The sequence below is a fragment of the Podarcis melisellensis genome (genome assembly GCF_964234715.1).
Source record: "Podarcis melisellensis genome assembly, chromosome: 9".
Lineage (NCBI taxonomy): Eukaryota > Metazoa > Chordata > Lepidosauria > Squamata > Lacertidae > Podarcis > Podarcis melisellensis.
The window spans coordinates 15136953-15154225 of record NC_138541.1 but is presented as its reverse complement, the minus strand read 5'-3'; the positions used below and the strand labels follow the sequence as shown (position 1 = coordinate 15154225).

General features: G+C 44.9%; 1 protein-coding gene and 1 long non-coding RNA gene across 2 annotated transcripts; both read right to left on the bottom strand.

The window, feature by feature from the left end:
• Positions 1 to 343: 343 nt before the first annotated feature.
• LOC309377793 (uncharacterized protein) lies at positions 344 to 4050 on the bottom strand. The gene is made up of 2 exons (XM_081925526.1): positions 3230 to 4050; positions 344 to 2322 (listed from the first exon to the last, which is right to left on the bottom strand). Exons 1-2 carry the CDS (start codon positions 4040 to 4042, stop codon positions 877 to 879), a joined length of 2259 nt encoding a protein of 752 aa, XP_081781652.1. The 5' UTR covers positions 4043 to 4050; the 3' UTR covers positions 344 to 876.
• Positions 4051 to 7964: 3914 nt separating this feature from the next.
• On the bottom strand, positions 7965 to 10707 carry LOC309378069. The gene is made up of 3 exons (XR_014171822.1): positions 10631 to 10707; positions 9400 to 9490; positions 7965 to 8016 (listed from the first exon to the last, which is right to left on the bottom strand). It is a non-coding gene; the product is annotated as an uncharacterized lncRNA (long non-coding RNA).
• Positions 10708 to 17273: the final 6566 nt, after the last annotated feature.

Genomic DNA, 17273 nt, shown 5'->3' with positions numbered 1-17273 from the left:
GGTTAAATAACAATAACTCTTGTTGTTCTTGTTCAGTTGTGGCGCTCACTGAAATGTGGCTGTACAAGGCTGCAAATTGAAAATACATTTCCTGCGACCAAATGATGTTTATATCAAGTAGTATATTTACTCATGTACAATTGTAAATAGGAACTCAACCACTGGATTCAAGGCAAAACACGATTGCCTCCTGCACAGTCTTAAATTGATGTGGCTCAATAGCATCCCTTTCTCTGATTTCCTTTTGAAACAGAGAGTAAAAGCTGGGTGGGCCATTCCCAAGAAAAATACATGAAACAACATGAAAAATAATAATTTATTTTACAGTTTACACACAGGGCACATTTATAATCTTCTAAGAACCATGATATTGAACAAGTAAACCAAGAAAAACGGGCCAGGTGGTGTTTACCAGGAATTCTATTTGCAATGTTTCATTCACACATGCTACAGTCAGGATGCTACAGCCAAGTAATGAATAACACTTATAAGAACCAACCCTGGAGGTCTTTGATGAATGAACACGTGTATCAGAACCTGGGCTTTTATTTATATTGCATCTGTTTACCAACAATTGAATACCCATTGTGCAAAGGCATATAATTTATTGCAAACAAAACCGCAGCACTCAAAAATGTATAAACACAGCATTTTTGATCCCCTGTGACTATAAGGACTGGGGCAGCTTTCCTGCTAATGCGTCCCCAATTCAACCTTGACCCTGATCCTAATCACACTTATACAGAGATCTTGTGGTGGTAACTTCCTGACAAATGTGTTTCGGCCTGTTGGCTTGGCTTCTGTGTCGTTGTCCAGTCTTCCTCTGCCATCATGAGCGCTCCCATTGCCGTAATTTGATCCTTCCTCAACCTTGCGTTAATAATCACTGGTTAGGTCGTTGCTCTGACTGCCTTCACTTATGGATTCACTCTCAGTGTCTCCACCTTCTGACTGAGCATCACTGTCACTCTCCTCGCTTGCTACAGATTCATCGTCACTTGCCATTTCCGCTGTATCTGAAGCACCGTCGCTGGCAGCACCATTTTCCGCACTCAGAGGTGCACTCTCACTATCGCCGTCAGGTTGGTTTGCCGAATCGCTCTCACTTTCACTGCCCGTTAACTCACCACCGTCCTCGCTATCAGTGTCTGACTGGCTGCCATTTTCACTGCTCCCTGCTTGACTGCTGCTTTCGCTGGTGTCCGATGGACCACTGCTGTCACTCTCGCTACTGCTCTCGGATGTGGAGTCACTCTCACTGCTGCTATCAGATTCGCTGTCATCCTCACTGCTGCTTTCACTCTCACTGCTGCTATCAGATTCGCTTTCACTGCTACTGCTCTCACTGCTGCTGCTGCTGCTCTCACTGCTGCTACTGCTGCTGCTGGACTTCTCACTCTCACTGCTACTCTCACTGCTGGATTTCTCACTCTCACTGCTGGAATTCTCACTCTCACTGCTGGAATTCTCACTCTCACTGCTGGAATTCTCACTCTCACTGCTGGAATCCTCACTCTCACTGCTACTCTCACTCTCACTGCTACTCTCACTGCTGGAATCCTCACTCTCACTGCTACTCTCACTCTCACTGCTACTCTCACTGCTGGAATTCTCACTCTCACTGCTACTCTCACTCTCACTGCTGGACTTCTCACTCTCACTGCTGGACTTCTCACTCTCACTGCTACTCTCACTCCCACTGCTGCTGTCGCCCCCACTGCTGCTATCAGACTCACTCTCACTGCTGCTTTCATCAGCCTTGCCATCACTTTCGCTGCTACTGTCAGGCCCACTCTCGCTGCTGCTCTCAGACTCACTTTCTCCATTGCTTTCCGACTCGCTCCCACTGCTGCTATCAGATTGACCTTGGCTGCTGTCTGGATGGCTGTCACTGTCGCCGCTGTCTGACTGATCGTCACCCTCGCTGCTCTCCGGTTGACTGTCTTCGCCGTTGCTCTCGGCCTGCTCGCTGCCCTCATTCTCACTGGCACTTTCTTCCTCTTCTCCATGAGACTCGTCTTCTGAGTCCTCCCCATCGCTTGCCTCACTTGACGCTTCTTGCTGGCTGCCTTCAGACTCGGGGCTTTCGTCGGGCTCGTCCCCTTGCATGAGTTCAGAACTCAAACTATAAATGCTATTGCTCTCGGCTTCGCTGGTGTCCTCTTGGTCACTGGCATCCTCTAGGTGACCTTCACTGGCGTCCTGAGAGCTGCTTGCATTGGGAAGCCCATCCATGTCAGGGGTCCCATCCCTGCCAGAATCATTCACATTGCTGCCATCTGCGTGGTTCACAACTGATCCGTTACTGCTACCGCCAGCGCCCTGGAGACCAAAAGGAAAGGAGAATGCAAGCAAATCCCAAATGAAATCATTCAGTTAGCAATTCCATGAATGGATTTTAAACTGCAGGCAGATGGGGGACCCTGGTGTAGATTGAAGGGGCTTGAACCCTTTGCCCCCCACTGGAGCCCAGCTCCAGACTGGGCCCATGCACCTGCTGTTTGCAATTGAGGGAGGGAAGCTCTCATTAGAGTACAGTGGTACCTCGGGTTACATACCCTTCAGGTTACATACGCTTCAGGTTACAGACTCCGCTAACCCAGAAATAGTACCTCGGGTTAAGAACTTTGCTTCAGGATGAGAACAGAAATCGTGCTCTGGCGGTGCGGCTGCAGCGGGAGGCCCCATTAGCTAAAGTGCTGCTTCAGGTTAAGAACAGTTTCAGGTTAAGAACGGACCTCTGGAACGAATTAAGTACTTAACCCGAGGTACCACTGTAAATGGGAGCTTTTGCTGCAGTGCAGGTAGCGTGATCTGGATCAGGACCCACAACCGAAGGCAACGGGGCTTAAAGCCCCACAACAACCCTTCCAGATGGGAAGGGAGATGTGCCTTCATTTTTTGTTTTGTTTTTGTTTTGTAGTGAACAATTGTCCACTAGGAGAATGGCATCTGAGAAGAGGGTTGTGCTAAAATGGTATAAAGTGGCAATTCCAAGCAGAGAAGCAGCAGCTGGGAGGCAGTGCTAAACTCTCCCCCCGGCTCCAACTTTTGGTTCCTGCAACCCCTCCCTCAAGCTGCTCTACTGCTCTACTTATTTCTAGTCTCAGAGTGCAGAAATGAGAGGGGTGGCAGGGGGCAAAGGCAGGGCTTGGCAGAATAGTTCAGCGGCCTCCTCCCACCTGCTCCTTCTCTACTTGACATTGCCCCATCATGGGTCCCAACTCACCGTAGCGACACCCTCTGAGTCCAGAGTGTTATTCTGTTTCTTTTTGAGGCACAGCTCCACAGTTCCGTTGGCTGCAGCATCTCCACCAACATCTCTGTCATTGTCGCAAGTCTGATTGCTATGCTTCCCTCCCTCATTTCCCCCCAGAGCTGTCGTGTCTTCGTCACGTCCATCCCCCCAGCCATCGCTAGAACCTTCTTCACTTGGATCTCCGCCATTACCACTGCCAGCTTCATTAACATCCGCCCAGTGAATGCTTTCTTCATGGACCATATTGATCATAGATGCCCTTGTTATGTTTCCTTCAGGTGCAGCATTTGCATATCCACCTCCACCTGCACCATTTAGGCCTTGGATGTTGTTACTCTGGTCTCCATATCCTTCTGCAACCATGTTACCAATATGGTTTTCCTTTCCATTGTCATTTTGAGTGACTGTCGAGAGGTCTGTTTGGATGGTATAATCAACATTCCCATCTCCAGTCCCACGACTGGCATTACTTGAGTTTCCACCTTCCAAGTTACCCCTAAGGATTCCCTCTCCAGTAACATCCCTTTCTCTACTTCCATTTCTTGTGGCATGACTAGGGTTGCTCTCAGGTCTTCTGCCAACATTTCCAAGAGCATTCACTAAATCATCAGCTCCATTGATTATATCTCTTTGTGTGGCAGATTCGATTCTTTCACATTCTTCATGGCCAACATCTCCTCTGTTGATGCAGCCAGTGGTATTTCCACTGGTATTTCCACTGTTTCCACTTTCATAAAATCCCTCGTCATTCTCTGCACCATCGTGTTTGCTGGTATGGCCCATGTTTGATACATCCTATGGAGAGAAACATAATCAGGAAGCAGGAACTGAGCAGAAATGAAAAGGGAACATAGAAACCTGTCTTACATTGAGTCAAGTCATAGGTCCTCCTAGCTCAATGTTGTCTCCACTGGCAGAAATGTTAGGAACTGAGATATGAAAGCTAGGTGCTAAAGGGCACCTTAAACCTAGGTTATGGGCGCAACAGCGGAATATCTAGGCACACTTTTTTATAACAAGAATACAAAGCTAAAAGTCAATGAACTGCAGCTAAAATCTTACATTCATTTTTCACATGGCCTAGTCCTCACCAGAAGACTGCAAAACACAAAGCCATGCTTCCCTTGCCCGCCTCCCTAATATTCTTAAGAGGGTCTCTTCTCCAGTCTTCAGAGAGTGGCTGGAAGTGGGGAGCCAGAAAAAGGTCCTCCTTTCCTTCCACTCTGCAGACAAGCCCTGGATTCTTCTTACATCTCTTTTCCTTTATATAAATATATCTTCCTAGCAGCAGAATCAACACATATTTAGGGCCTATATAACTGATGACAGAGACACCCACCTTGAGTGTCCAGTTCACAAACCTTACTGTATTTTTCTGCGTATAAGACGACCCCTAGATCTATTGAAGTCTAGTGGGGAGGAATTTCTCCTCCCACACTCTCATTACCAACAGTGGCAGTTTTAATGTGAAATCTTAGGTGCAGTACTGCACCCAAATCTCAGAAACTGCTCGTGTTTATGAAATTCCCTGTCGCAAAACACGCCTAGAACAATATGTTAGTTTTTGTTTGCCACTGAGCAGCTGCTTAGAGTCACAGGACTCTGTTTACATTCCAGAGACAGTCCAGGCTGTTGGAAGTCTCACGGGAGAAGGGAGACGGATGTGACGTACTGTTTTCTGTGTTCCTTTTTTTCCTTTGTTTCAGTTGCTCTCTGCTCTCACAGGGAGAGGGTGTATTTTTGTCTGCGTAGTAAGAAATTAAGCATAGCGATGTAGCCATAAATCTCATCACTCTGCTTTAAAACTCTGCTGAATGGGGGCACATGCCTTGGAGCCTTATCAGAGGCTCAGGTCGTTAATTATTCGTCAGAGGGCGATTTCGAAGAACTTGGCCAGAAGATGAGCTTTATCAGCTTGGCAGAGTGGAGATTCCGACACAGTAGGAGTTTCAAACAGTGACTGGCAGTGGCCCTCCAGGGTTTCACTGGACATTGCTAATCCTACCTGGAGATGCCAGGGGTTGAACCAGAGACCTTCTGCTTACAAAGCAGCTGTCCTACCACAGAGTTGCAGCCCTTGCTCAAAGAAAATTGGGAAGACTCCAAGTAAGAACCACACAATACTCAGCTGAAGGCTGGCTTTGCGTTACTGAGACTATGTGGGAAAGAATTGACATTGCACCATGCGGTGGCAGTCATAATATGGTCCGTGGCCGTCATGTGACAGGAGGGCTTGAGCCCGCAGAGGGCCCAGACAGATGTCAAACAGTTCCTGGAGGCAATGGGGGTGAGGGGGAAGGGAAATGTATCCTAAAAGGCTTTCCTGGATAAAATCGCTTTCAATGAGAGAGAGCTTGTTGGAGTTGCCCAGGGAGAAAATTCCATATTGAAGGTGCCGCAGTGGAAAGGCACTCACAAACAAATCTGATGCAAAAGGAGACTGGAACCTAAGATGGTGATCTTAAATCAATGTACATAAATAAATAGGTCTGGAGGGGGGGTATTTCCTCTACATGCTACTTCAGGGAGCCTTCTCGACCTGTGTAGGTCCCTCGTGTGGTTTAGAATCCTGATCTTCCAGGGGTCTAAATTGTGGGGATCTGCCACAAGAGAGAGCCAGTGTGGTGTAGTGGTTAAGAGCGGTAGTCTTGTAATCTGGGAAACCGGGTTCAAGTCTCCGCTCCTCCACATGCAGCTGCTGGGTGACTTTGGGCCAGTCACGCTTCTTTGAAGTCTCTCAGCCCCACTCACCTCACAGAGTGTTTGTTGTGGGGGAGGAAGGGAAAGGAGAATGTTAGCCGCTTTGAGACTCCTGAAGGGGAGTGAAAGGCGGGATATCAAATCCAAACTCTTCTTCTTCTTCTTCTTCTTCTTCTACAAGCAGAGAATCCTCCCCACGGCAGAAAGTTCAGCCTCCAATACATGGAGGGGCAATGCAGCTGTCAACAGTGATGCTCTGAGGGGGTGTGGCTAGGGAGGGCCCTCCCCTTCTTCTTGGAATAGGCCTAGCACACGGGTAGACAAACTAGGGCCCGGGGGCCGGATCCAGCCCAATCGCCTTCTAAATCCGGCCCGCGGACAGTTCGGGAATCAGCTTTTTTTACATGAGTAGAATGTGTGCTTTTATTTAAAATGCATCTCTGGGTTATTTGTGGGGCATAGGAATTCATTCATTTTCCCCCTCAAAATATAGTCCGGCCCCCCCACAAGGTCTGAGGGACAGTGGACCGGCCCACAGCTGAAAAAGTTTGCTGACCCCCTGGGCTAGCATGTCTTTAAATGCTTTTCAGAGCAGGGTGCTAAGCAGTTTTCAAATTGCAGAATGGCCAGAGGTGATCTAACCCTCTTAGCTATCGTTTTCAGAAAGCTACAAAGGAAGAATTGGTTGTCTAAATTTGAAGAAGATGGGTTTATGGTCTTCTGTCCATAATCCAATTGCTCTTTCAATTCCTTTTTTTTAAAAAAAAAAACACCAAACCTGTCTATCTGTCACATTCTATTACCCATTCCTATAACTTTTCAAACATATATGTCAATGCATTTTCAAAAAAACCTTTTCTAACACATTTTTTTTTGTATTCTGCTAGAGGTCACTCCCCGGTGACCAGAAATAAAAGGAGTTGACACGTTTTGCTTGACTGCTGTTGATCTTGCTTAGCCTTAATTGACGGCGACAATGGCAGGTGGGTGGGCTGTTTTCAAGGCTTCAGGCCACATGCTGGCACCTGTGACAAGAGCTAAAACGGGAGCTTAATTTGGCACAGACAGGAAAACCGCTGTTCTTTAAATATTAGTTTTTCAGGAAGTGCCAAGTTAGGCCTGGGCGGAATGTCAGATTTCAAAGGAGTGCAGGATCAAAACGACACGGCTGGGTGTAAAGATAGCATCACCTGATCGTCTTGTTTATTCCACTGAGAAATAGCTGCCATTATTAGGCTGCATACGCAGTATAACATTTAAAGCACTGTTATAACATTTGGACAATCATGGCTTCCCTCTTTCTAGGGAACCCTTCCCAGTTTTGCCTCTGGCACTGCCCAACACTGGTATGTAAGAAGGAATTGTGGCCCTCAGACTTAGAATAATCCAAATGTTCACTGCTCCATCTTAATCCGCAACAAACCAGCCAGAGTATTGTGGGTCAAGAGTAGGGTCGCATCCTCACCAGGCATTTAAAGCACTATTATATTGCTTAGACAGTCATGGCTTCACCCCAAGGAATTCTGGGAGATGCAGTTTGTTAAGGGTGCTGAGAGTTGTTAGAGGATACCTGTTCCCTCTACAATGTTCAGAGTAACCCAGGACCAGCCCAATACATTTTGCCACCTGAGGCAAATCACAAAATGGTGCCTTACTTCCCTCTCCCCACCTTCAGTGCATAAGTGAAGATCTACGTCAGGAACAAGGGAGGAATAAAGATCTACATCAGGATCAGCTGCTCTTGTGGATTCTGCCGCCAGAGGCGGTTGCCTTACCTTGCCTCATGGGTGGGCCAGCCCTGGAGTAACTCTCTGCCCAGGCTATACCTTATGTGCTGTGTTGCATTTGAAATGAGAGAGTTGGGCTCCCCAGTAGAAGGGGCCAATATGGTTAAGCCCTTACTAGGAGCAGTGGATCTTGAATGCATGTCAAAGGAAATCTGAAATCTGATTCAACTTTGCAGAATCAAATCACATAGCCAAGAAATTTCGCAAAGATGAACTCACCTGATTTCCCCCAATGCTCCTATTGTTGTCCCTTGGCTCACTCTGCGAGAGCTTTTAAATCAAAAAACAAAGTTGAAAAGGCAATCAAAGCTCACTTTTAAAAATTAACCAACAGAGAATATCAAGAGTGATTTTTATTTTTGTCTGACGTGTAGTGGGAATTTATGTAACGACACAGAAAATTCTGCAAAACGGGAGCAGGGAAAGATTTAAACTAAAGAGGCTATGGAAAAAGGACCGATTTAATTTGAGAATTTCCCACCAAAAATAATTTGCATTTGTAATTTGAGTCAATTCTCTCCTTAACAAATTTAAAAATAGTCCAGTAGCACCTTAGAGACCAACTAAGTTTGTACTGGGTATAAGCTTTTGTGTGCAGGCACACTTCTTCAGATACATGAAAGCTTATACAATGGTACCTCTGGTTACGAACGCTTCGGGTAACGAACTCCACTAACCCGGAAGTAGCTGCTCCTGGTTGTGAACTTTGCCCCAGGATGTGAACGGAAATTATGCGCCAGAGGCATGCACACAGTGGGAGACCCCATTAGCAAAAGCACGCCTCAGGATAAGAACGGTTTCGACTTAAGAACAGACCTCCGGAACGAATTAAGGTCGTAACCAGAGGTATCACCATACCCAGTACAAACTTACCTGGTCTCTAAGGTGCTACTGGACTATTTTTTTTATTATTATTTCGACTGCGTCAGACCAACACGCCTACCTACCTCTCCTTAACACATGCTTCATAAGGACTGCTGCTGCTGCTGCTCAGCAGAGAGGGCTTCCTCTTTCAAATTGTTTTTAAACTGTTTTAATATCCTTTGAAATTCTTTTTTTAGTGTTTCAACAGTTTTTCACTGGCTGTCAGGGCACTTGGTGGGATGTGCCTGGGAGGAGAGCCGTGGGGGAGAGCAAGGGGAGGCCCAATTACAGCGGTTCTGGGTCTGGGGAGGTATGTCTTGAGAGGAGGGGCAGTTAGGGACACGTGGCCCAGGCAGTTAGTGACTGTGCCAGCCCCTCCTCTGTCCTAGGGAATTGGGGTTGTCATATCAGCAAGCCCTCAAGTCTGCAACTGCTGCTGTTAAATGCCAGGCTGGTGGCTTTTTGCACATGCTTTGTGAGCCCTACTGCAGCGTGAGAAAGTTTCTAGGCCACAGCGTGCCTTGCATGTGGAGAGTTCTGGCCTGTTGTCACATTAATTACACAGCTGCTCAGACCCCACGCTGGAATCTTCCATGCATGTTTCTCAAGCAATTCCATGCACTGTTCACCTGTCTTTAAGTACAATGTGCCCTGTGAGTTCTTCTACCCAACAGCCGTTGCTTTCACGTAAGAATATATTCCTTTCCATCTCTGCATGCGCCCATTTGACGGCCAATTCGTGCCCGTGGACATGTCTGACATATATGCAATCCATTAAGAAGAACTTACTGGGGCTGCCCAGGCTATGGCAACAATGCAAAGAAACACAATTGTTCTCTTCATCTTCATCGGCAGGCACAGCCTGACCTTACAAATGGGGCTGCAAATAAACAGATCATTCAGTGAATTATAAATCCAAGCACACATTGCTACATGTACCATGGCGTATGCACTGTTTAGTGTATTGTTCAGGTGTAATTTAATTATCTCCAATTTTCCCTTTCTTTCTTTCTTTCTTTCTAGGATGTAGTAGTGTCAACATCAAACGAGGACCTGGAGACCAGAGCTCAAATTCTCAATAACCAAGAACCTCACTGAGGAGTTGCCCACATTGCCATTAAATATGGATTTGGAGCTTATACATTGCTTCCTTCAAAGAATCCCGGTAACTGTTGTTTACTTCTCATAAAGCTATAATTCCCAGCACCCTTAACAAACTACAGTTCCCTGGATTCTTTGGGTGAAGTAATGTGCTTTAATGTGCTTTGCAAGTGCTGCAAATGTAAGGTCTGTATGCAACCAGTGAGGAGGACGAGGAGAATAAACTCTCCTGCTTGCATTGTTGGTATATTAGCTCCACCGCTGCTGCAAAGAAGACTAGAATGATTTCCTGCATTGCACTTACAAAGCTTTGTGGCACGGGCTAGCCTTTTCTAAGCAATTATAATTCAAGAAACTTCCTCTGTTGTAATTCAAGACTCTCATATGCAAGAAAACATCAATGCAAACACTGTTTTCTACTTTTCCTTTTAACATGCACATGGACTGGAGAAGATGAAAGATCTGGAATATTTCCCTAAGATATGTGTATGGGGGGGAGAGAATATTAATATATATTAGGAATTTTACATTCAAACTGCAATCTATTTCTTGCAACTCCTTTGGAAACCCAGGGCTTTATTCCCCCAGCCAGAACTTGCCAGAACTCAGTTCCAACATGTCTCAGGAGGACACCATTGGCATTCTAAGAGAACAAGTGAGGCATTCGTGGTGAGTTATCTTTTCCTAGAAAGATAACACTGAGTAGACCAGCTGAATAAGAAAATGATTCCTGCTCCCTCCTAAGTCATCTCACACTTCCTCCCATCTGGGTGATTCTGAGCGATGTTTCATCTTATAGTTTGATTCAGATTAGGCAATAGTCTACAAAGCCTTATGCTACAATGAATCTATTAAGCCCAAACGCACCTCAAGACTTTTTAAATAGCAAAACTAACCAGCTGACACAGTGAGTTCTTACCTTGACCTCCAAGACAGACACTATCTTCCAGACCTCGAATCCACCTCACTGACTCTGGACGAAGCTTTGCCCCTCACCTTTGAACCTGCCTGAAATTTAAAGTCCGATTGGGGAGGATACTAACCAATCATTGCTCTCGGGGCGCTGCAAGATGGAACTTTGGTGGTGAAGTACATATTAACCACCCACGTTTCCTTAACAGGATAGGCTTTCAGGGGCCCGAAAATCAACTTGGTTCCAGTGTGACTAGACTGCTTTCCCTCCACTTAATTAAAAAGTTCACATCAAGCCAGTATAGCCTCTCTTAAATATATAGAATCAGCCGTCTGCAGACACGGTGACCCAGACATTTCTTTTCCCATTGTGGTCATTTTACTTTATAATCTCCCAACTTTCCCCGGTGAATAGCTTTAATCGAAGAAAAACGCACTTTGCTTGGGATGGGCATTAATTACTCTTAACAGCCGTGAGAAAACATTGATTGGTCCATTGGTGGGTCATCATGACATCCTCAGTTTTTCCTTTATGGTTTTAAAAGTGCAGAAGCAATTGCCGTTCAATTGGTTACCCGGCAAATCTGCTTGCGATGGGAAGTGGATCCCTGTGGCCCTGCATGGTATCTCCAGACCAGCCTTCCACAAACTTCATCCACCCCTGGCAGTGTCTGATAGGCCAGGAATGATGGGAGTTGTAGTCCAAAACCTCAGAATTTCACTCTCTGACATTCTGGAGAACGACTGCCAGTCAATGTGAGCTGGATAGACCAATTATCTGATGCTATTAAGATAGCTTCCTATGTTCCAAAATGGTGCCGCCTGGAAGTTGTTTTCCCAGTAGTGATGTATGGAAGTGAGAGCTGGACCATAAAGAAGGCTGATCGCCGAACAATTGATGCTTTTGAATTATGGTGCTGGAGGAGACTCTTGAGAGTCCCATGGACTGCAAGAAGAACAAACCTATCCATTCTTAAGGGAATCAGCCCTGAGTGCTCACTGGAAGGACAGATCCTGAAGCTGAGGCTCCAATACTTTGGCCACCTCATGAGAAGAGAAGACTCCCTGGAAAAGACCCCGATGTTGGGAAAGATGGAGGGCACAAGGAGAAGGGGACAACAGAGGACGAGATGGCTGGACAGTGTTCTCGAAGCTACCAGCATGAGTTTGACCAAACTGCGGGAGGCAGTGGAAGACAGAAGTGCCTGGCGTACTCTGGTCCATGGGGTCACGAAGAGTCGGACATGACTAAATGACCAAACAACAACAAGGAAGTTGTTCCATGTGTCCCATTCAGAATGGGCAACAGTCAGAGAAGATGGGGGTTGTAGTCCAACAACATTCAAAACTCACCACATTGCTTACCACTCCCCTATAACCTGCTGTTTGTGCAGTCTTGACAAAAATGTCACCATAACAAATGGAAGCAGCAGGGGACCACAACAGACGGGGAAATGAAGTTGAGGCCTAGAATGCAAGTAAACATAAGAGCTCTTAGAGGGCAGGGAACAGTCCTATAGAATGCCTTAAAGCTTTCTCATAGAAGGAAGTCGATATCCTTTGGGGCTTGTTTCCTGTAATTATGCCTCCAATTTGTCTAAATATATGAGTTCTGCATGTAGCAGGGTCAGGAAGCAGCACCACATACCGCTTCAAAGCTCGGGAAAGTGCTATTCTCAATGTCAACAACCTTCTCAGGCGATAGCTTAGCTTGTGTTTTGAATGAGACAGTCTGACTTAAGCTTCTATTCAATGCTTTCTAGGATCTGCATTGTGGTCCCCAAGTTCTGACTTGTCTTCATGCCAAAATCACACACACCCCCAAAAAGCCATCCACAAACCACCAATATTTTGACAGAATTTTCTTGCATTGCACGCCACCCTGATCACCAAGATTCCAGAGGTTCCAGGCACTCAGTCAGAGCCCATGTTTCTGCTTGGGAATACGGCACAGCAGAAACTGTGGTGTCTTTAAGATATATGGTTCATTTACACACATATAGAACCTGAGCTTTCAACGGAGGGGTTCACAGCATTAACACCCCAAAAGGGTCCTGTTTCTCCCATAGCCACAGCCTTGGAGTCAAACAGATATCAAACATCATGAATTGTTCTCCACCCCCATCGTTCTGCCCGGACACCACTACTTCTTCTTCTTCTTCTTCTTCTTCTTCTTCTTCTTCTTCTTCTTCTTCTTCTTCTTCTTCTTCTTCTTCTTCTTCTTCTTCTTCTTCTTCTAATGTGACACCAAAGAAGCCACCGACAATGGGAAACTCCTATGAAACTTTCTAAAACTTTTTTTTAAAAAAACAACAACACGTTTAGCAGATCAATGTAGATCCAGCCCAGGTTCCTTTTGATCTTTTGTTCTCTTAATGGCCCATCACCCAAGCTATCACCTCACGGGAACTAGCCTGGCTTAATTAGTTCTTAATACTTACTGAGTTCAGAAATTAAAAGTGTCCAGCACACACTCCAAGCCTTAAATTAATTCTAACACATGCTAAATCCAAGAATTAAAGGTGCCAGACACTCACAAACTCATAACACTTATTTGTCCATGTGTGATCATAGAACATTATGTCTACCATCTGACACACAGTATTTGCAGCTGTATCAAGTGTTTCACTGTATTTGATAAGTTGAATTTCAATGGTGTCTGATATTAGACTATGCTGTGTTTAGATTCAGACAACATTTGCAGTTGACAGTTTATAGTTCATATTTTGAGGACTGGCAGCAACAACCAAAAAAACCATCCAAAACGTCTGAAGCAGTCACATTTTGAAATTTGAGGTAGAAGTTCACATTCAATATGGAAATGTGAATCTACTTGGTAAGGTATATGATCTTGTTAAGTGTCACAACATTCTCATGAAGAACGGCTGAGAAATAGCCGTTTAAAAATATTGTCCATGTCTAGGCCATATTTTGAACATTTTTGTACATTTGTCTATCAATCTAGAACTCTAGAGCATATTTTTAAAAAGAAATTAAAGGATAGTGTGGAGGTCTCCTTTTTGCGAATTTGATTGTGTTATGTATTCCAAAAATTATGAGGTTTCAATAACCAGCCAGAGTGAGTTATTTACTTACAGGGATGGATGATTCTGTCATTTTTGGTTCCCCTCAGTTTCTAATCTTTCCAATCTTATGCAGTTCTCCACATTGCCAGCTCAGTTTGCCGACTTCCTTTAAGCCCTCGTGAAAACTCACCAGCATTTTAGTGCCAATTTCTTCACATTTTAGCAAACAACTTTCACTAATATATGTGTTTTTATGCACACTTTATCCTAGTTTTGCTACACACTGTGCCAGTGGTCAAAAACCTTTTTCAGCCATGGACCGGTCCACCATCCCTCAGACCATGTGGTGGGCCAAACTATATTTTGAAGGGGGGGGAGAACGAATTCCTATGCCCCACAAATAACCCAGAGATGCATTTTAAATAAAAGGACACATTCCACTCATGTAAAAACACACTGATTCCCGGAGCGTCCACAGGCCGGATTGAGAAGGTGATTGGGTTGCATCCGGCCCCCTGGACTTAGTTTGCCTACCGCTGCACTATGCGGTCAGAGAACTGCATTGCAAAATTCAGAGAAGGATGGCTGTTTTCCAGTTCACGTCTTGCTTTAGGAAGGCTTGTGGCTGTCCACATGTTGTTAGACTACACTTCCTAGCATGGCTCATGAACAGGAATGGGAATTCCAATCCACCAACATGTGGGGAGCTGCAGTTCCCCCAATGCTGCTCTAACCACTGCACTCCACTGCATTTATTCTCTGTTTGTATCAACTAGCCTTAAGTAAGCAGGCAGCAAGAGGTAAACTGCTGGGAGCCCGAAAACAACGAGTTGTATAAAGTTACCTTTTTTTGGCACTCGGCAGGGTCAAAGAAGGTGTGCAGTCTAAATAACTATGCTCATCCCAGTTATTATCTGTCTGGCAAAACAATGTTCTTGTGGGGAGAGGCTGCCTTTAAATAGATTAAACCACAGTGTATTAAACACAAAAGGGGAAGTTACTTCTGCAGGTTGCTTTGGAAATGAGACATAACAGCTCTAAGAACCACACGCACACGCACAAACAATTGTGGTGGGTGGGTGTGTTTTAAATCAGCTTATCAGAAAAGCATGTTCAGTTACTTCCTTTTCCAACTGAATTCTCTTTTTAAAAAAAACACCCTGTAGTCATTTCATCTTGTTGCCGCTAAAGCTATTTATCATCTCACAAATGTGAGGGCTTGGTCACACTTCCACTAGAAAGCATGAGTCTGAGTGGCTTTGCCCTTGTCCCATGCTTTCCCCAGAAAACCCGCTCTTTAGCATCAAAATCAGAGCAAACATCAGTCTGGAGAAAACCTGGTTGACATTTCCTCCAATTCAGCAGTAAAGAGCTGGTTTCTCCAGGGGAAAGTAGAAGTGTGGATGTTAATTTATTTTAATTTATTTATTAAATTTGCATGCTGCCCTTCAGCCATAGATGCTTAGGGTGGCTCACTAAGTCTTCTAAAGTTAAATTTGCTGGAAAGTGGCTTTGTTGGGTGTTATATTGGATTGGGTTGAGTGAATATTGTTTTTATATAGTGGACGCATGAAGAATCAGAGGTTCTTTCCTTTACAGTGGCTTCTAAAGTCCCTTTAGAAGCAAACTTTGTTCATCTCCTATGGGGAAATAAAATGCCACACACCGTTGACCATCCTTGCAAGTTTCCGGCCGAGGTAAGACGCTCTTATCGGAGCTCAAAGAGATCTTTTAACTAAATGTTGCTGGCTCTCCTTCCCCTTTTGGATTTTATTTCCTTTCACCATTTCGCTGCGCTTTTGAACATTTTATCTTATCCTCCTCGGTGCCGGGACTTAAAGAAGCTAATGAAGCTTTAACGAAGGCTCTCAGACATTCCCTTCCGGGCATTAAGGCACTCCCTCCCAGTTTCTCGTCGACTCCTTGTGATAAACTTATTACAAGGATTCTTAAGGACTTTTAATCGGCTTTTAACCCTAAAAACTACAAATTCATAAAACCACAAATTTCTCCCACCACTTCTAACTTCGTGGACCCCCAAACATCTCAGTTGTTTTAACAAACTGGGAAGAAGGGGGGGGTACTTCAAAGGAGTGCTATAATTGGCCCCAGTTTTAAACTCCTCGCAGCAGCCCAGCCTGGACTGAATGAGAATTGAACGAGATTGCGACCTGAGAACCTTAGCACTTTATCACTTTACTTAGAAGTCTGATTTCATCGACTTAAGAAGAATCTAGAAATGAGAAGAGCCAAAAGACTCAGGTGTCTTGATACAGAAACTGACACAGAGTCCTCTGGTTTCAAACAGAGTAATCTAGATAATTACCTGCTACCTCAAAAACAGCACGTATCTCCTCCCAAAACCTTCCTCAACTCTTCGCATGAAAAGACAATTGAAGAGATATCCCAAGGAATAAATGAGGACAAGGCTACTACTCCCATAACAGAGGCACAAGCGCTAATTGATAGAAAGGTGGAGCTGCTAGAGGAATGCTGCCTACTGACTGCTCAAACAGCTCAAAAAATCTTTGAACAATTACAAAACATCTCCAAGAAGCTGGACAACCGAGATGAAAGGAGGCAACTCACTCCCCTTTTGCCATCCCTAACAAGCCCTGGAGATAAACAGAACAAATACAAATTTATGCCTCTAAACCAGCCAAAAACCAGAGGAAGCCCCCCTCACTCAATCAACCTGATACTGAGGCCATGTGAGATTGTTCTCCACATTTTTCCATATATAGGGCCCCTACCTTATTGGGAGTCACCTTTCTGGGCCAGACATCATCTAAATCTGCTCCTTAGCCTTGAGGGTGGAAGCATTGACTTAAAAGCAGTCAAGAGGCTTACTAACGATGGATATTCCAAAAAAGTACTACTAAGATTTGGTAGCCATAGAATTCCAACCAAACTCTTAAGGGAAAAGGCTCATTTAGCCCAGAAAGGAATTATCCCGCGCCGACACTTTGAAGATATATCACCCAGACCACTGATTGCATCTAAAAGACAGAACAAGATGAACAAGGCCATTCCACCAGAAGCCGATATCTGCCCTACTCCCGTGGAAGAACCCAGTAGATGGGAGAAACCGCAGCCAGCTACCCGGAAAACCACACAAGAAAAATCCAAGCTCCCAAACCACGCGACTGTAGCATCAAATAACAACCTCGCCCTTGACACAATAGACTGGACAGTCCCAGAAGAAGAAGATCTGCTGAGTAACTTTACCAAGCTACCAGAGAAAGAACAAATAAACATACTCAGTAAATTGACGAAACTACAGGCCAGATTGACCGAAATTCACCAACAGGGTCAACAAAATGCAGTAGAAACAACACACAATCAAACTTTACACTTACCAGCTTTTTCCCCAAAATGCATAGTCAAAAAGAGAGCTACTAATGGAACTTTCAAATGTATAGATGCAGAGCTTCAAATCCAGCCGCCTTTAGAATATGAAATGGCAAGGAAAAACTCCAGTAATGAAACCACAAATTCCTGGCTGAGATATCAAATATTAGCTCCAAACGAAATAGGTACCCCTACCTTAAGTACTACAAAGGACCTTAACATTGCCGAACAAAAGATGACCTCCAACAGACCTGACACACTGAGCTCAACATC

Bases quoted from the DNA above. Each gene is read 5' to 3' on its own strand.
- LOC309377793 (XM_081925526.1), bottom strand. From the start codon at position 4,042: ATGGGCCATACCAGCAAACACGATGGTGCAGAGAATGACGAGGGATTT. The intron at 2,323-3,229 runs GTGAGTTGGGAC...TTTGGTCTCCAG, and splicing joins ACTCAGAGGGTGTCGCTACG to GGCGCTGGCGGTAGCAGTAA.